Source organism: Kockovaella imperatae, assembly GCF_002102565.1.
Source record: "Kockovaella imperatae strain NRRL Y-17943 chromosome Unknown BD324scaffold_26, whole genome shotgun sequence".
Classification (NCBI taxonomy): Eukaryota; Fungi; Basidiomycota; class Tremellomycetes; order Tremellales; family Cuniculitremaceae; genus Kockovaella; species Kockovaella imperatae.
Genome location: NW_019028966.1, coordinates 1 through 17260, shown reverse-complemented (window position 1 = coordinate 17260; position 17260 = coordinate 1). Strand labels below are relative to the sequence as shown.

Genomic DNA, 17260 nt, shown 5'->3' with positions numbered 1-17260 from the left:
GTTGTTTGAAAACCGCCTCGGAACCGTGAGATCCGCGAGTTTATTTTTGCAAAAGGGGTTACCATGGTTTTGCAAAAGGGGTTACCTCGGTTTTGCAAATGAGTCAATTTGGTTTTGCAAAAGACACTTTAAAAAAAAAAAAAAAAAGCCGAGCCGTACAAACATTTCCAAGTCTAGAGTGGAGATACCGCTTGTATACATTCTACTTCCAAGTTTCAACAGAACGTGTTGGAAATTTCTGCCAGGTTTTTTTCTTGCTTTCATGGAGGCCACTTATACGTCACTATGCTAAGAACCGAAGAGTCGCAGCATCGGAATGAGTCACGCTCGCCTCCCCTTCACGTCAAGCGTCTTTCTGCCAGAGCTCGTTCAGATGTGTCCTGGCTCATCATGTATCGAGTGTATACTGATGGGCTCTTATCATCAACATTCCGGACTATCCCGATGTCAGTAGGCGTGATTGAGAGACTTGTGACGGCTACATGTCAGTGGTGTGTGCTGAGCCACACATTGAATGGGCATCGTGCAGAGATTCAATATCTATCGCGCGTGTCAGACTTGTGGAGATTTTTCTCTAATCTATCACCCCAATGATGCCTTTTTTGGCCGCCGATGGTCGTGCATTCCCGTCCGCGTGCGCCAAGCGGTCAAGATAGACCAAAAAATCAAGGAGGAAGAGGACATGAGAAGGACAGAAGAAGAGACGAGCCGTGCTTCGACAGCTGCCGACGGGGAAATGGTGTTTTTTATCTTGGTTTGTGTATGGGACGCTACATCTATCAATCAGTCCTAGCTTATAAGGTGCATTCGAGTCCTCTTTGAGGTATCACTACCTTCCGTCGTCAATTTCGCCAACAGCAGGCAAGTGCACAGCGTTGACTTTTGAAATTCAAAGGGTCTCAGGGTATATCTGGGCCGGAGCCCTGGCGCAACGACTAAGCACGAGGTCAGTAAAGCACAGAGCATGCGGACATGCAAGGGCATAGGCCCAGGGGTAGAGTCTTCCAACCTCTTTGCCGTCTTAACTTTGTCATCCAGGTCCAACATGACGAATAGGACGCGAGAGTAAGTAATAGACTGTTAAAAGGAATCAGTACGAGATGTCTTATCGTAAAGACCGGACACCGAGGAACGGTAACTAAGAAACCATCTTGTATCGCCACGAATCGCGAGCTGCAGGAACTAGCGTAAGAAGGAGTCTGCTTTGCGCATAGAAGGAGCTGACTGCCACTGAATAGCGTCAGCCTCTGCACATTAGCCTGTACAGCTCACAGGTTGTCTGCTCATCAAATATGAAAAGGCGAGTTGTTAGGGAGCTGTGTCTGCAGTCATCAGCAAATGCCAGCAATGAGCATCGTGATTTGGACATGTGTCATCACAGGCAATCGACGACTACAGGGAGCTAGCAGGGCGGGTATGCTGACGGCCCTAATCGAGTCGTCGGGGCCGAGGCTGAAGTCGTTCCGCCAAAGTGCTCGATTCGTGCTTACCCGACGGAGTTGATGCAGACACCAAGTCGCTTATGAGGCGTGCTTGCTGGAATGTAGTCCTCTTCATGGTACGACGGACCCATGCTGCACGAAATCCGGGTCCAGCACTCCGATCCCGATGACCAAGATGTTGCGCCACCAGATGTGCATTTGGTGTTTCGATGTTCAAAGCTCACGTTTCTTCTACGCTGGTCACCCACTGAGAAGGTGAATGGCGGTCTCGGTAAGCTTGTGAGATCAGCTTTCTTCAGGTCAACATTCGGAGCCAGATGGGCGAAGTCGGCACAACCACATGTAGTCCAGACTTCCCGCCTGCACTGCACTGCTGCCTGAGACCATGTGATGACTTGTACAATACCTCGTCGATGGTGTTTCCACAGGGCGAATCTGAAAAGGAAGAGGATGCCTCGGATACTGATTGCGGAACCACAGGTCTTCCGAGAGCACAGGCTGGGATGGATACGTCTCATACCTGCCTACAAGAAGGAACGAATCGAAAGCCTAAGACTGACAGTCGAGCGTTGAGGATGGAGGCCACCCAAATGGTTTTTAAGGTCACAGAGAATACTTGTTTCAGCTGCGTCTCAGACCCAATGCTTGGAGATTCCAGTATGTCCAGATGTGTATGGCATGATCAGTCATGTGAGTTGACGGCTGGAACGTGCAAAGTGACGCGAGATGCGATTCCACGGTGTTCAACTGAGCTAAGATCGCCTATCAGAGCCCAATCCATAACAATGCCGCTATGTGGAAGAACGCCCGTTCTCGAAGTCGGTGAAGAGTGTGCAGTGGAGTTGGCCAATCCCCAACACGGAATTGATACTGACTGGGGCTGTTAGCTCCGTCCACTTGGTATGTCAGAACTGGGTCAACTGCCGTAGAAAGGCCGTAGAAAGGCCGTCCGGCATCGCAGAGGCTCTTGATCGCGATACGTCGACGGCTTAGCTGATTACGCGACAGTGGCGCTAATGATGGCATCCCCCGCTGCGGAAGCGCGTGTAGTGCGAGACAGGCAACACGGGCTCGCCCTCTGTGTCCGCCATGGGATCTCCAGCGCAAAGGCGTACTCGCTAGTGGTTGATGACGACTGTGGCGGATTTCCCTTCCCTGCTGGAATTTTTCGTCAATGCGTGCTGAGCGGCAGGCGCGAATCTGACAAGATCCTTGGTGAAGCATATTCCATGCATTGGGCCCTCAAAGAGGCTGCGTTGTCACGCATGATGCGGGGGACGCCGGTCTACAATGTAAACACATCCCGTGGGTCATGTGAAAAAATTGGTTACCGAACTCTTGAAATCAATCTGGAGAACGGCCGACTCAGATCGTGGCGTTTTGTTATCCTTTTGTACTTCAGGTACATTTGTTCGCTGTCTACACCCCAAGTTGGGGCAGCAGTAGTCTCAAGCCGGCCAGCAAGCTGGACATGATTCTACGCACTCGGCGCGTTTACCGTAATTTGGACGCCACAAACGCGTGGTACCCTTTTTGATGTTTTCCAGTTCACATCGCGAGGCAGGAACGCCATGAAAAAAAATTAGCGTGTCGCCGACCATGACGATTTGTGTTCGCTGCTTCAGCGTGAACATCCCGACAATCGATACACCCGGTTTGGGTGCAGCGAAGCAGTGTGAACTCGAGCGTCACTGTGGTGGAAAGGACCAATGACCAGATCATCATACGGCCTCACAGTTGCTTATGGAACGAGTTATTCGCGCAGGGCGAGACCGGCTCCGTTATTCAAAAGATGAAACCAATCCAAGCGGCGCGAATTACACACGAGTGCGTTCGCTGTCTGCAACTGTGAGGTCCAAGAGGATGATCCTGCCATGCGAGAAGTTGCGCCGGTGTAGTAGTCGTGGGACTCGGCCACCCATCTAATGACTTGACTGGTGCCGAGTCTGCTGCGCGCGCGAGCCTCATCATCAGGTCGTCCACCCCACGCTGAATGATCTTTAACACCTAGCCCCGAGTTCAACGGAATGGAAATATACCGACAGTAATACCACAAAAACGTGCCGGCTCGTATGCATGGTATTGCTTTTCCGAAGTTCGCCGCGAGTTTTCGCGACGCTCAAAAAGCGCGGAGCACACCGCTTTGTCAAGAATTCCCGCTTTAGGAAGAATTACATTTTAGTCCCGCCCCATTGAATTTTCCCCCCTGTTTTTTTCGCTTCGTTCTGTAGTTACTCACTCTCTCTTCCACTCCACACTATGCCATGGAACATCGCGGGAATTCACCTACTCCATCCTTGGCCAGCACTCAGAGGGCACACCGATCGCATCGTACTCCCCCGGTGGCACCTGCCTCTCCAACAAGGTCTACTCGATCTGCCCTGACTACTAGCTTGGCGCTAGATACTTTGGCAGTTGGTCCCGAAGTCATCGCTCCGCAAGCCGGCGTCTTCGAGGGGCTAAAGTTTGTCGTCCTTAAGGAGTATTTCAAACCGGAAGATTATGAGGAGAGTATAGAGGGTATCAAGGTGAGAGATCGATCATTTAGGAGTGCAGACTGACACGAAGTAGCGACATGGCGGCCGCATCATTGACAGCAAGCATCCGACAAAACTTGACTATCTCCTCATTCCAACCCCCTCCCAGGACCCTTCCGACGATCCAGTCAGGCGCTTCAGACTGGTATACGCGCAAGACTATCCCCTTCTCGGCGACCTGCAGCGTGTGTCGACCGAGTGGACGAGAGACTGCGCCTATGTCGGCAGACTCAAGCCCTTGCCATCGGCTCAGGAGGCTTTGGGCATAACATATCCTGTAACCGACAATGAGCTCGGCCGACAGAGGTCCCAACTGGCTAGGAAAGATGTGGACCAAGTCGGACAAGTCTTGGAGGCGATGCACCGATTTACATGGCCCCCGGTGGCAGGGAGGAAGGCGTTTTATACTTGGTACAACGATCACGTGAGTGATGATCCTCACATAAGTCGATCCGAGACTAACCTTGCCGCAGTACAAGACAGATACAGGCATCAAGGTCATCAATCTGGTCACGACCTATCGTACCATGTTTGAGAACCTCTGTCCACCGTTCAAGGCATCGGCGGTGGCTGGTAGGCGAGTCCCACATATGAGGCCTCGCCGGAAAGACACGTCCGTTGAAGTGGAGGGATCTCTCGCTTCCAAAGTAGATCAGATCACCCCGCAGACGCCACTTCCCCTTCCATCGCCCACCCTTGACCATTCCCTACCGGATGTGCCGGCTGATGTTGTGCCTTCGGTATTGGAATCGGGGTCCAGCTCCGCTGAAAGCTCTTCCTCCTCACGCGTCTGCACACCTACCCCACAGCGACATTCCAGTCAGCCTCGAGACTTGTCGCTCTTGTCCTCTCGTTCAGAGAGACCGCCAGAGCCTTCCCTGACGGAGACGGAGAACAACGAAGCTGTGCCGGAAGACTTTGTGGATCTCGTGGCGCCGGTGAAGGGCAAGCGGAAGTTGTCAGACCCTGACGTCTTTGTCGACCCCTTGAAGAGACGATTGCCGGTGAGTGTATCTGTTTCCTGACACCCTTTGCTGATCCAGGTGTCACTCTTCCATCTCCGATGCTGCTCATCGTCCACTTTACACTCCTGTCACTCGGTGCTCTTCTCCATCTGGGGTTGTCGCACAGCCTGAGAGAAGGGTGAGTACAGGCCGTAGAAACGTCTAACGTCAATCAGATGGAGATCATTGGACTCCTCTCCGATACCAGTCCTGGAGCTGTCGATGGGGAACTTGAAACGCTTCGTTCCGTCATCAAGCATGTACATGAGACGACTAGCGCTGCTCCCTGTGGCTCCGTGGAACTTGAAACCATGATTTTGACGTGCCTCCGGACGCTGAGCGCGAGCGCTGCGACAGTCAATGACGTTACGAAGAAACACAAGTCAGCAGAATGTTCGTGATGACCCTTATTTATGTGGCGATGAGTCTGAAGTATCCGACAGCAGACACAATTACCTCTACTCGACCCCCAGGTGTGCCTCCGACTACGTTGATACTCTCCAGTCACATTTTCAGTGGCTTCGATGCCATGCTCCAAGATGGCATTGCGGATGTTCTGGCGTTTACCAGGGTTCTGGATGAATCCGATGAGCTATCGGTGAGTGGCGATGGGCTCGTCAGGTAATGTCAAAGCTGAGATCCCAGATCGATGCTTTGCGGACGCGTCCGCCCATTTTGGCTTTGTTGCGAGAGGAAGACTCTGATTTACGGGCTGTCTTTGTCGAGGTCGACTGGGGCGAGATCGTTTGCATCGATCTGGAAGCGTACACATCTCCGGAAGATGAGCAGGAGGCACATGATTATGACTTGGAAGTGAGTCAGGGGACGTGTGACCTGAACTTTACTAAACAGAGGTAGACTATGAAGCGTTTCCTGATGACGGCGTCCGCGTCTTTGAGTATGCCCTCGCCGGAGTTTGGCTCTAAGATTGTGGGAGTGAGTGCACCATCCATGATCGCAACGCTAATTGGTGCAAAAGCTCTGTAAATCTGGAAACCTAGCTTCCAGTTGTCTCCTCCTATTAGCATATACATACAGTCTCGTGCTGGGTCGCAATGAGTGGGCCGAGCAGGTGGGGAACATGGAAGTGAGAGAGGGAGATTTGTATGAGTGGGGCCTGGTGGTCGCAGACACTTTGAAGAATAGATAGGATAAGTGCATATTGCTCAGTCATATCAATGCCCTGTGGCAGACAAAGAACCGTGGTGATCGCTTTTACCCTCCAGGAAGGTGATTCTAGCTGGAGGCATGAGCCGCGTGTCTGAAAACGGGTGAGCGCCCTGCGCTGAGAGTCTACCTCCTATATGTGATTGCAAATTTTGACAAGACGCATAAAGCACAACGTAGGTGAGAGAGATAGAGTAGTGCACTGTCAGGCTCTTCAATCGAGAGGCCTTGACGACGTTCTTGGCAGCGCGGTCCCCCCGCCCGCTAGGACTCGAGTACTGCACAGTATCATTATATCGAATGCCTTGCCCCATGCAGACTAGGGCATGCCTTTGCTTGCTCTGATGGAGGAGAGATGTCGCAGCGTCAAAGCGAAGCAATATGACGACAGCGCCTAAGGATTCGTCTCAGGAGCGTTCAATGGTGGAGGGGCTCCAGCTTCAAGATTCCACGTGTATACGCCTGAGATGAGTGGGCTGTGTCTCGTGATTGTCGATTCGATACCGTAACGCTGTATTGAGCTGAGAGGCGAGCATATACACTTTACGACACGGCAGCATTATTATATAGGGTCTAGTTGGCCTTGAATGTACTACGAGCGGTTGCTGAGCATCCCCCCTTACGCTACGTTTTCGAGTACATAATACAGGTCAGGGCGACAAAGGAAGGAGCCAATTTGACGGCACTCGGGAAGATTATTTAGTCCTTGTCACGGACCGGCCAGTGGGATGTGAATGATATCGTGGGTAATTTGAGTAATTTCGTTGTCATCAGCGTCGTTGAAACGAATGAAAACATGCCTGCAAGGGAGGGCCGGCCTGCAACTGATCTCCAAGTGTGGAGAGGGGGGGGGGGGGGGTGTGTCTCACCTCTATTTCCTCCATGATGAACCTTCGGAAGCGTCTACTCCTGATTTGGCACTCTACCATTGATCACTCGTGGGATCAGCGGTGACTTGACGGTTAGTCCGAGAATGAACGCCGCGGAGACAACAATGTCGCGGCCGAAACCTCTAGTGATAGTGCCAATTGTAGTCCGTGCCCCCTTGGCCCTCGGCAATGCAAACCTCAGGCTGTAGCCTTAAGTCGTGAAGCGCTGTCAGAGTCAAGACTCGTCGGCAGAGAGTGAGAGCCTCTCGCTCGCATGCTTGGTCCCCGAGGAACCTGTCACTGATGTAGTATGTAGTGGTCCGGTCGATATGTAGATTTGAGGAAGGGGAGAAGAGGTCAAGGAGCCATTACCTGCCCGATCGACGATCGTGGACTTCCAGTCTGTGACCAGACCTCGGCGTTCAATCCATGCCAAAAATCGACAGTGCATGACCTGGAACCCTTTGCGGTGCGTACTGACTCGACCCGGCCCCTCTGTCCGAGCATGTCGTGGTACACTCTTGGATGCCTTTGGGAACAGTTTTTGATGGTCATTCGTGACCGGCTCAAGATGTTTCTGCTGTATCATGGGGCTAAGAACATTCTTAAGTGATGACATATGATTAGCATTCCCTTGACAAGGCCCATACCGTATTGGCCGGTCTCCAAATTGACCAACAAGCACCAGTTTTTGTTCATTGTGTTTTTTTTTTTTGGAAAAAACCTGATCATTATTTCTCGGTTAAATTTGGTCGGAACCGTGGTATTTGTTCACCGAGGTCTAGATGTTCCAAGCTGACGCAGGCATACCGTAACTTGAAATTGGCCGATCGACATACTGCACGATAGTCCATGAAGGGCCTGGAATTGGGTACCGTGGATAGGGGACGAGCAGACACCTCTACAGAGCGGTTGTTCTTGTGCCGCTACAAAAGACGTGTCAAGAACAGACCTATCCGGCTTGAGGGTCCTATTTGGAATAGTGACTTTACATTCTTGAATAGAGTGTCAAGCAGGGTAGCTCATAGACAACGAATATGCATATTGATGATGAACTACAAGATCAGCGTCCCGCCTTGTTCAGTCGAGCTCTGAGGGTCTCGGATCCGAAAACTTGGTTCCGCTCCCTGACAAGACGCTCCAAAAAAGACTCGCAATGGTCTGCTCTAAGACGATCAAAGATCCTACCGCATTTGTGAGGCTCCCGCCAATCATGATGCATTACTATATAGCCGCCAAACGTAGGTCTCTACACCATGGTCTCAAGCTGACGAATGCCGCCATAAGATTGCCTCAGAAGTATAACCCGGAACTCGGAGCGGGATGACTTCCGCACAAATGGCGAGGGCTTCAGAGTTGACGTCTGCTTGAATGCTTGTCGCTTGACCCATCAAGGCTACAGGCGCTGAGCCCTGACCTCTAAAGGTCGTGTCATTGTTCCGGCAGCTATTGTCAAGTGACTAGGTGATATCGCACCATCGAGGCGCATGGCATCGATTTACACACGCTCGAGGCAAGGCACGTAAGAACTGTGCGCACCCAAATATCGGGGTGTGCATTGACTGATGAACGGCTCGTGCTACTGACAGCAGGTTGGTCATCGGCAAGTGCCAAGTTTGGTTCCACGGCGAGGGAGGCTCGCTCTGAAGGTTGGCACCACCCGCGGCGGAGAAATCTTTTCCATTTTCCAAGGTGCCCCAACGATAAGTCTAACACAGCTTTGTTGCAGAACGCTGCCCTACTTCAGTCTTGTTACCAATACGTAGAGACGATATGTATCGCGATGGAAGACGAGACTTTTCGGACACCAAATGTACAGTAAATCTAAAGCGGACTCAGCGGTGATTTCGACAATTTCTGGAGCGCCGCTTAGTGCGTCCTTATTTGAAGCGAGGCGTCACGCACATGACAGCCTTACCGTCACGAATCCACTCTCTCGGCGTTGGTTCGTCAAGTCCCAGGCCATGCTGTATGAAGATTGGTTGATGAGACTGGGACATCGCAGGCTGTAGTGACGTCGGAGTCGTATCCACTGTAGCAAGAAGAAGGAGGGTCCGTTGCAGACACGGAAAGAGCCAGGCGCTTTTCAGGGTGGTCATGGTGTCATGGAGCTGAATAAGGATGCAGAGCGGTTGGTTGTGACTTGGAATCTTGTTGGCCGGTCTCCCTTTTTAGCCCCTTATAAGGCAGAGCCGGTCGCGCAAGGAGAGCCCCCCGGCGCGAGAAAAAATCACAAAGGCCACTCTGTCAGTCGGAACCCAAGTTTCCGTCAATCTCGTGGCCGGCCACCATTGATATAACCTTTTGTGGGCCGCATCGCAGCTGCTTGGTAGCAGTACTTTGAGTGGGTGTAGGATAAACACCGTTGCAACGCATGGCCGGTCACCTGTTGAGCTCAACTGAGAGAATACGGAGCTTTGCCGAACCCAGGCAGATGACTTGCGTAGATAACACGGAACGGCCGGCGGCTTGTCTGTACATCTTGAAACACCCATGGCGAGGCGCCAGTAGCTTTTCCAATACATTAACATGCTGCATGGTGATCTTGCAGAGCGGCCGCCCATGTACATCGTTGCCCGGGTCGAAATCTTTTGCACAAATTTATATTTTTCGTATGACCGATGAAATTCAAGCTCGGACTCGAACTGCATGCAGTATCGGCCTGAAGCGGGCAAAGTGATGCTAGTGAGCCACACACAGCTCAGCTGCGTACATTAGAACGGATCATGAGGTGGCCCCAGGTCCCCAAGCCCGTTCAGACGTGGGGATCGGCTCGAATGCTATGCATTGAGTACCACGGGAAGGAGCCTAGCGCCTGAATGCTATGTCAGACCTCGTGTGTAGCAGGCGACTTGCTTCTGAAAGCGTTGTTTGTAGCCGGCGAAAAGGATACGCTCTCTGATCGGCATATCAACTGCGTCTATATTGTCAAGAGTGAGTTACCTCCGGTGGGACGCTGGGGTCGGCCGCCGTCTAGCACTGCAAATCGGAAGCAGCGCCACCTGACATTCAACAGACACACGGTCAATGTGATGTGAGGCAAGACGAGAAATATAAGCGAGTCTTTGCGCTCAAGGGACTGGTCATATCATGAGAACATATCGGTAACACACATTTTCAATGGTGGAGGTTTTAAATGCATTCTACCGGCGGCGAATTACGAGCTATTATGCAGATAGAGTGTGGCGGAAAGAGATTGGCAAATTTGGTCATTTTTTCTGCATTCTACTGCATTTGACGTATGCCGCGAAAAACTGACGAATTTTCTCGTCATCTGCATTCTATAGCGCCGAATGTATGCGTACCCTCCAACTTCGTGAAACTCTGTTTACTCTCGATCTCTTTTGACAAATCCGCATGGATTGACTTTCCGCCAATCGAGGCGCTGCTGCGTTGTGGCCTTTGGCCATTTCTTTGCGAGGGACAGATACTCCTTGACACAGCCCACCTCATCTTCCGTCAAGTCCGAGCCCTCCTCGTCGCCTTTCTCCTCCAGCAGATTGTCAAAGTACTCGAACGGGAGGTTTTGGAAGAAGCCACTGCCCATGTGCCAGCGCTGTCCGGGTCCAGCTTTCCGGTACCCAGCATCTGATCGTCGTCAACGTCTCTGCAGGGTGATGACACCACTCACCAATGATCAGCTTGTCGAGGCGTCTCGTTTCACGCTTGATTTTGGCGAAGCGGGAGGACGGCGTTTCATGTCGGATGATGTCTTTGATGGCGTTGTTGTAGTGAAACATCTTGTCTTCAGCTCCACAATATGCGATACGATGACTCACGGCAGAGGCCTCTCTGCTATTCTTTTCTTTGCTCTCAGCTCGGCGTTTGGAGTCTGGAGCTGGCTCGAAGAGATCACGCGGAGCGGTGCGAGGGGCTAGGTGTCGATTGTGGTCCAGGGAAGCCAGCTGGATCGTCAGTAGAGGGCTCAAGCCGGTGCTTACCGCTTGGCGGGGGTTCTGGATATACTATGATGTGTCAGTGGAGTAGGAGGACCGGGCAGCGTACCTCATCGGCCCTAGTGATGCAAAAGTCGGCAAAGGCCTGTTTGGAGGCTTGGTTGTATGGGCCGTGTCGATGTTCGAAATCACGAATGAGGGGGGCGACCGTCTGCATTGTTGGAGGGGGATGTGTGTGGTAGAATGTTGATAGAATGCATTGGAGGGAGAGTTACATTGTTTGTTTGTTTTGACGATATACCGGGATGCTCCGCGATTGGCAATATGGCGAAAGGAATGCGTGATTTTTGCGAGAGAAAAATCGCGCAATCTGGTATCCGGGGGTGAAAAGTATGCAAACGGTCTCGACCCACACTCTATGACATGTACGTTTGACGGAACCAACTCCCCGTTCCACGTCGCTCGTCCCCAACGCCATCTCTCCATTGCATTCTTCACCGAGCATGATCCCATCTACCTCGTGGACCGATGAGGATTGGCGCGTGTACATGGACACCCTTCCCTTTGACAAGATCACCACGAAGAACCCACCCTTGAAGACGCTCAAGTCGGTACTGCCCTCGCCTGATACTGTCCCCGATGATCCTCATCCCGTCGCTGCCCTTGACGCGTCCCATCCGGAGGACATTCTTCTGCAGCCCGAGAATATGGCCGTGTTCAAGTGCGCGTATCTTCCGCATTCCCTTGACACCTGGGGCTGTGCACCGAAGGAGGAGGAGGATGTATGGCCGGCTTATGGCTATACGTGAGTGCTTTTAGAGGATCGAAGCTCACATCCACAGACACCCTGGCGTCCGTTGCCGCAATGTCGGAGCTGCGTGTACGGTCATTGTCCGGATCCAAGCCGTCGATCATAGTCCTTGGTCCAGTATCGTCCTCGATCCGTGTTGGCATTGCGAGGTGAAGGGTCAAGCTTGCTCCGTGGCCAAGTCGGCGTTGTTCAAGGGTGGAGAAGTGAGTGGACAGGAGGTGATGCTTACTGACGTGACAGTATCACCCGGCGCAAGCGCCGAGGCCGAGGCGAGAGCCAAAACGACGTCGCATGGAGGTGTATAATGTATGCAAAGAGGTGTGGTTAAGGCTGACGCTAGACAGGCCGGTGGACCATCCGGCAGCGTCGAACCAGACGGTGAGCATGAGGTCGTCTATCCGAGTTGACGCGTTCAGAAGCGAATAGACCTACTACCAATCTGCCATCTATCCCTGAAGGCAGCGAGGAGCCTGGTACGCCGAGCCTTGCAGACACGCCTATCCCACTACGTTCCTCTGTCACCGACATTTACAAGTCTCTCCACCTTTTGTCGACCTTTATGCACGATCAGCTGGATCGACCAAGCTCTGAACGCTCCACTACCTTTGACGCGATCCTCCAGGATTGGAGACGGTCCTATACTGGGCAGGATCTGGTACGTGATCTTGCAGAAGCGCGGGCGGAAGTGAAAGGGCTGGAAGACAAGGTAGTCAAGACCGAATGCGATCTCGCGGCGGCTCGTGTCCAGATCGAAGAGCTGGAAAGAAGGAACGGGGTGTATAGGCGGCAAGTACAGGTGGTCAGAGAGGCCGTAGGGGAGGACATCTTGAACTGAGGGGTCACGGCATGGCGACGACCTGTAGGTGTGGTGTTACGATGCATGGCTTCTTCCTTGAGGGGGGTATCGGTAGTGCCCACGACTCGCACGACAGAGTTTGGTTCGACCTTGAGACGAAGTGTTATGTGTTGGGCCACACTCTGTCTCTGGTAGAGCTCCACATCCGCCGTGAGCGAGCCAAGTACCGGGTGGAGCTCTGATGCAGACTGCAGGTGTACGTAGACACTGTTCCGGAAGGCGTTATGCTCTGCGGGCACAGTCTATCCGGAAGCTAGGCTGGATCTCAATGGGGTTCACCAAGATCGGATGACGGCCGCCATTCGAACCGACTGACGACAGGTCGGAAACATCAGCAATGTTTGACAGTGTCTTGGTGACCGTCAGGCGAGCGGAGGTGTGTGGGGGGAGAAAAAACGGGTGGCTCTGACAGCATTGCTCAGGTGCGTGCTGCGCCTGTAGAGGAGCTTATCAGGTTAGTATAATTGGCATTCGATCGGCTTTCAGCCAGAGAGGCGATCCGTCATACCTAGACATGGTGGTGAGCGCGGTCGAATGTGTGAACGGCGACGTTGCAGGTGCCTGACCCGATAGACTGAGGCTCTGTCGAGCGGCACGCAGTCGTTGTTTTGAGTCGTGATCAATGGCGACTTTGGACAAAGTTTTGTCTGGCTGGTCCGCTGGAGGCATCGACGAAGTGTCGCCGGTAACATCGAGAAAACAGCAGACTGCCCAGCATTCGTCTGAATCGCAAGACCAGAGAGGAAGGGGCGACGTCGGCACATGGGGTCTATCCGTGGATTAGCTGCATCTCATTGTAGCCACGACGGAGCTATGCATCGTGATGCATGGAATGCTCGGGTTGTTAGACAAAACGGAAGGTGTAAATTATTCACAGCCGAGCCGGTTCCGACATTTGCTCTGATGAGTGATGGTGACCGGCAAGATCGTTGATTGGCAAGATGCTGACATGGACAAGAGATCGATTCACGGTCTAATGCTCCGACCAGCTTGCAGCTTGTCATGCATGTTAGCCGGCCACGTAGGTGCTCCACGGATTTCGCGTCCCCAATACCGGAAACCGGGTGCACTGCCAACACACGGGTCGTCGTTCGTCGTGCGTTGAGGAACGGTCGGCGGTGACCTCCGCTTGCCGAGCCGTTACCCGAGTATAAGAGTAGGACTCATGGAGATAGAGCTTTCTTCTTCATCAATATGTATATTTGTTGTGTATGAGCTACCCAGCTTGACATCCCTATTCAGAGAGTTACTATCCAAGTGGGACTCTCGAGCCGGATAGGTCTGTTCTTGACAATTGAACATGAGCAAGGAGGCAGCCTCATGGCTGTAGACAAGGTCGTACGGTCGCGGGTCACGCGATGGCATGCTCGGCACGGTTGCTTCATCACCTAAGCGGGGGACGAGAGTGCTGAGACTGAACTAGACGTCGGCGTACAGATCATCGTCTTATCACCCGGAGCTATATGAAGTCACCCCGGTCAGTTCATCCAGGGATGCAAAAAAGAACGGGAGCGGGGGTTTATCCTGATTGACATGCTCAGGGCCATTCTTCGGAGGGAGGGCGTGGCAGCGTATCGTGGTGATCGAGCCGTGCTTGGGCGTCGGACATTTGGGTAGAACGTAAGCACGTTGACATGGGCACTTTACCGTGGCAGATGATACGGCGTGTCAGGGTAGGAAACCACGTGCGGAGGTCCCTTTGGCGCCAGGCAGCCGCTGCATTTGTGGTCGCTTTGTGTATTAAAGAATCAACAATTGGATGTCTTTGTGGCCGGCCGTGCAGTATTGACTGTTTGGGGTGGATTTAAACAGTTATGATAACGTTTTGCATTGCCCCTGAGTTGTTTTTAAATCCTCACCGCGAGCGGCCGGCCTGCGGTACTCTGTGAAGCAAATGTATGCTTTGTAGTCACGTGTCGTCGTTGACCTGTCGCACGTGGTTGTGCTCAACTCAGCGATCCATGACCGGCCATGGGCTTGTGATGGCTTTGGTCAACGTCATGCAGAAAAGAAGACTGACGCAATACGTGCGAGGTATTCTGCGCTCTAAAGTTCATTGGCCGCCCTGCAACTGTAGATGGATGCAGGAACTGGTCGATAGTCGAGCTCAGGCACTTTCGACACCTAGTCATGCTCGGCGTTATTCGGCCTCTTGGCTCCTGGCAATTGGCAATCGGCGAGAGACGCCACGGCTCTCCACGTGGCACGTCTTTCCCCAGCGTAAATTAAAAGTTTTTCCCCCTCTCCTCTCCCAATGTTCTCTTTTTGCCGCTGCACTCACCATGGCGTCATACCAGGCCGGCGTCCTCACCATCCGGCCAGATGGCACCACGGGTCCTCTGCCTGCGAGATTCCTTGTCGACGTTGGGTCAAGCGATGACGACCCCGGCTCGGTCAAACGCTATCGTGGTTATGTCGCCAAGGCGCAGCCTGGTCTCTTTCAGTCCCGGTCCCCTTACGACTTTGTCACTCGCTACTGTGGTCCAGAGATATTTGCTCAGCGTGTGACCGCCGACAGGAGGACCCCGCACGTCTCGCCCATGCCCTTTTCCCGAACTACCACGGATCTGACAGGTCCCGCGGCGAGACGGTTCATGGCTACGTTTCCCAAAGGGGTGCAGCTGGTGCCGGATCAGAGCATGACGGGGGATTTGGCACGCGAGCTGGAGGGGTTGACGGATGCTGGTCTGGGGAGGGAGACATATGAAGATCACAGTCGAGGTTTTTTACCGCATATGGCCGCCCAGCATCAGACGTATAACGAGTTGCACCGGGTGCATGAGACGGAGGAGATCTTTTACGAGGGAGATCAGACGGGTGCGTTGCGGACTGGACCTTTGGCGATGGCCAATCGGACGATCAAGTATCTGACGCCGGGTTTGGTGATCTGGTCACACGCCAACCAGGGGCAAAACATTGTCTCGGATCTTCAAACGTGGTCCAACGCACTGTGGACGGCGGGGACCACTGGGACGGGCGCGTTGCTCGAGGCCAAGCGTCTAGATGGGCTCACGTCGAAGCATGTCAGAGCGGGATGGGCGCTGATACGGGACTCGTTGACGCCGTGTCGCCTGGTGATCGAGGAGGTGGACGTGGCAGAGGGTGGGAAGCGATACATCTCAAAGGTGGTCAATGAGGAGCGGACTTTGGACGTGCACCACTCGGTCAGGAAGGCGTGGCTTCAGGTGAGGGTTGGGGGCGTTGGGATAAGGACTGACTGTGATAAGGCGTTTCTGCAGTGTCATGCGAGCCAGAGGCGGTATGCCATTGTTCACAACTGGGACGTCACGCAGCTCATGGAATTGGTGAAGAAGGACCAAGTTCGTCTGTCGCATGCAGTGGAGAGGGATGTCGGAGCGCATCAGAGTGCTTTTACGTTTATGACTGCGCTTGTGGTGTTGGCATTGAAGGAGTGGGAGGTGAGTGGGAGGGGTCCGGGGTAGAGCTAATGGATAGGTGCCGGAAGGGGGGTTCTTGGGATCGATGCGGGGGGCCTTGACGGCGCGCGTGGCGGAGCAGGGCGGAGCGGCGGGGCAGGGTGGAGCAGCGGAGCAGGGTGGAGTGTCGGAGCAGGGCGGAGCGCTGGGGGAGAATCAGGGGGGAGCGGACTCTCAAGGATCGTTAGAGCTCCCAGAACACTCGGACGCTCCACGATCATCAGACTCTCCCGGATCCTCGGATGCTGGACCCTCAGACCCTCCCTTGTCCTCGGATGCCGGACCCTCAGACCTTTGGCATCGACGGGCGGCACGGAATCCTGGGAAGCCGGCCGTCCTAAAGCAGGTCCATACCGGAATGGTTCCACAGCCGATGCCGAGGTTCCAGTCGCTTTGCCCGGATATCAACGGTGGACTCTCGCTATCCCTTTCGCGGGTCGCCGATCAGCCCGGCGCACTGGTCGTGTGCCAACAAATCGGGCTCGGTTTCACGTGGAAGGTGTTTGATGGGGTGCTTGCTGTCGCGCCGAGACCTTCAAGAAAGCGCAGGTCGAACGAATCCATCATGACGAGTTCCTCTGGGCCGTCTCCGAGGACTCCACACTTTGGCACACCCACGGAGCAGGTAGCTGTAGCCGTCAAGGTGTTTGATCTGGCGGACAAGATGGTGGATGTCATTCAGGATGATCCGAATCGTATGGAGCAACTGGAGGCGATGGCGATGTTGGAGGTTACAATGTATACTGGTAAGCTGAGGGCACTGCAGGGGAGCGTGGTGCCCAGGTGCTTTGGGGCGTGGAGAGATACGCATGGCAGGATCTTCTTGTTGCTGGAGAAGCTCAGGCCGTTGCAAGCGGAGCAACTGTCTGATTTGCCACAATCGATGAAGTGAGTGGTGGTCTTGACGGGGACGCTGACACGGTCAAGAACGCAAGTGTATGACCTCTTTCGACAGGTCCACGCCGCAGGTGTTTGCGTGGGCGAGGTGGACGTGCGACATGTCATGGCGGTGTCTGATACGCAGGAGCTGCGGTTGATTGATTTTGACCGGTCGTCGTCGGGGGAGGCTGCCAGGATCGAGGATGAGATGAGGGTCGTGCAAAGGGAGCTGGGCTGGGAGTTATGACCGAACGTCGGCCCGCTGGACGGGTGAATGTATGTTTATGACGATGCGGTGGTGTGGTTTGCAGTGGGGGATAGAGGGCAATGCTTGCTTCGGGATATTCGGCCATTTTTGTTTG

General features: G+C 53.5%; 6 protein-coding genes across 6 annotated transcripts; 3 read left to right on the top strand and 3 right to left on the bottom strand.

The window, feature by feature from the left end:
* Positions 1 to 3564: 3564 nt before the first annotated feature.
* On the top strand, positions 3565 to 6159 carry BD324DRAFT_640185 (hypothetical protein; the record flags this gene model as incomplete). The annotated part of the gene is made up of 9 exons (XM_022017327.1): positions 3565 to 3970; positions 4014 to 4403; positions 4453 to 4983; positions 5111 to 5122; positions 5160 to 5376; positions 5427 to 5581; positions 5629 to 5796; positions 5842 to 5919; positions 5963 to 6159. Coding segments are annotated over exons 1-9 (1982 nt in total), but the record flags the coding sequence as incomplete, so codon positions are not given.
* Positions 6160 to 8535: 2376 nt separating this feature from the next.
* BD324DRAFT_668903 (hypothetical protein) lies at positions 8536 to 9118 on the bottom strand (the record flags this gene model as incomplete). Its single annotated transcript, XM_022018928.1, has 2 exons — positions 8536 to 8843; positions 8925 to 9118. 2 exons carry the CDS (start codon positions 9116 to 9118, stop codon positions 8729 to 8731), a joined length of 309 nt encoding a protein of 102 aa, XP_021867671.1. The 3' UTR covers positions 8536 to 8728.
* Positions 9119 to 10143: 1025 nt separating this feature from the next.
* On the bottom strand, positions 10144 to 11180 carry BD324DRAFT_640175 (hypothetical protein). The gene is made up of 5 exons (XM_022017326.1): positions 11025 to 11180; positions 10961 to 10984; positions 10799 to 10924; positions 10651 to 10759; positions 10144 to 10607 (listed from the first exon to the last, which is right to left on the bottom strand). The coding sequence occupies exons 1-5, from the start codon at positions 11130 to 11132 to the stop codon at positions 10348 to 10350; spliced, it is 627 nt and encodes a 208-aa protein (XP_021867670.1). The 5' UTR covers positions 11133 to 11180; the 3' UTR covers positions 10144 to 10347.
* Positions 11181 to 11292: 112 nt separating this feature from the next.
* BD324DRAFT_640162 (hypothetical protein) lies at positions 11293 to 12623 on the top strand. Its single transcript, XM_022017325.1, has 4 exons — positions 11293 to 11720; positions 11758 to 11929; positions 11967 to 12104; positions 12143 to 12623. The coding sequence occupies exons 1-4, from the start codon at positions 11419 to 11421 to the stop codon at positions 12413 to 12415; spliced, it is 885 nt and encodes a 294-aa protein (XP_021867669.1). The 5' UTR covers positions 11293 to 11418; the 3' UTR covers positions 12416 to 12623.
* Positions 12624 to 14387: 1764 nt separating this feature from the next.
* BD324DRAFT_640158 (hypothetical protein) lies at positions 14388 to 14835 on the bottom strand. Its single transcript, XM_022017324.1, has one exon. The coding sequence runs from the start codon at positions 14712 to 14714 to the stop codon at positions 14529 to 14531; it is 186 nt and encodes a 61-aa protein (XP_021867668.1). The 5' UTR covers positions 14715 to 14835; the 3' UTR covers positions 14388 to 14528.
* Positions 14836 to 14855: 20 nt separating this feature from the next.
* On the top strand, positions 14856 to 17195 carry BD324DRAFT_640155 (hypothetical protein). Its single transcript, XM_022017323.1, has 3 exons — positions 14856 to 16001; positions 16039 to 16907; positions 16947 to 17195. The coding sequence occupies exons 1-3, from the start codon at positions 14865 to 14867 to the stop codon at positions 17143 to 17145; spliced, it is 2205 nt and encodes a 734-aa protein (XP_021867667.1). The 5' UTR covers positions 14856 to 14864; the 3' UTR covers positions 17146 to 17195.
* The last annotated feature ends 65 nt before the right edge of the window (positions 17196 to 17260 follow it).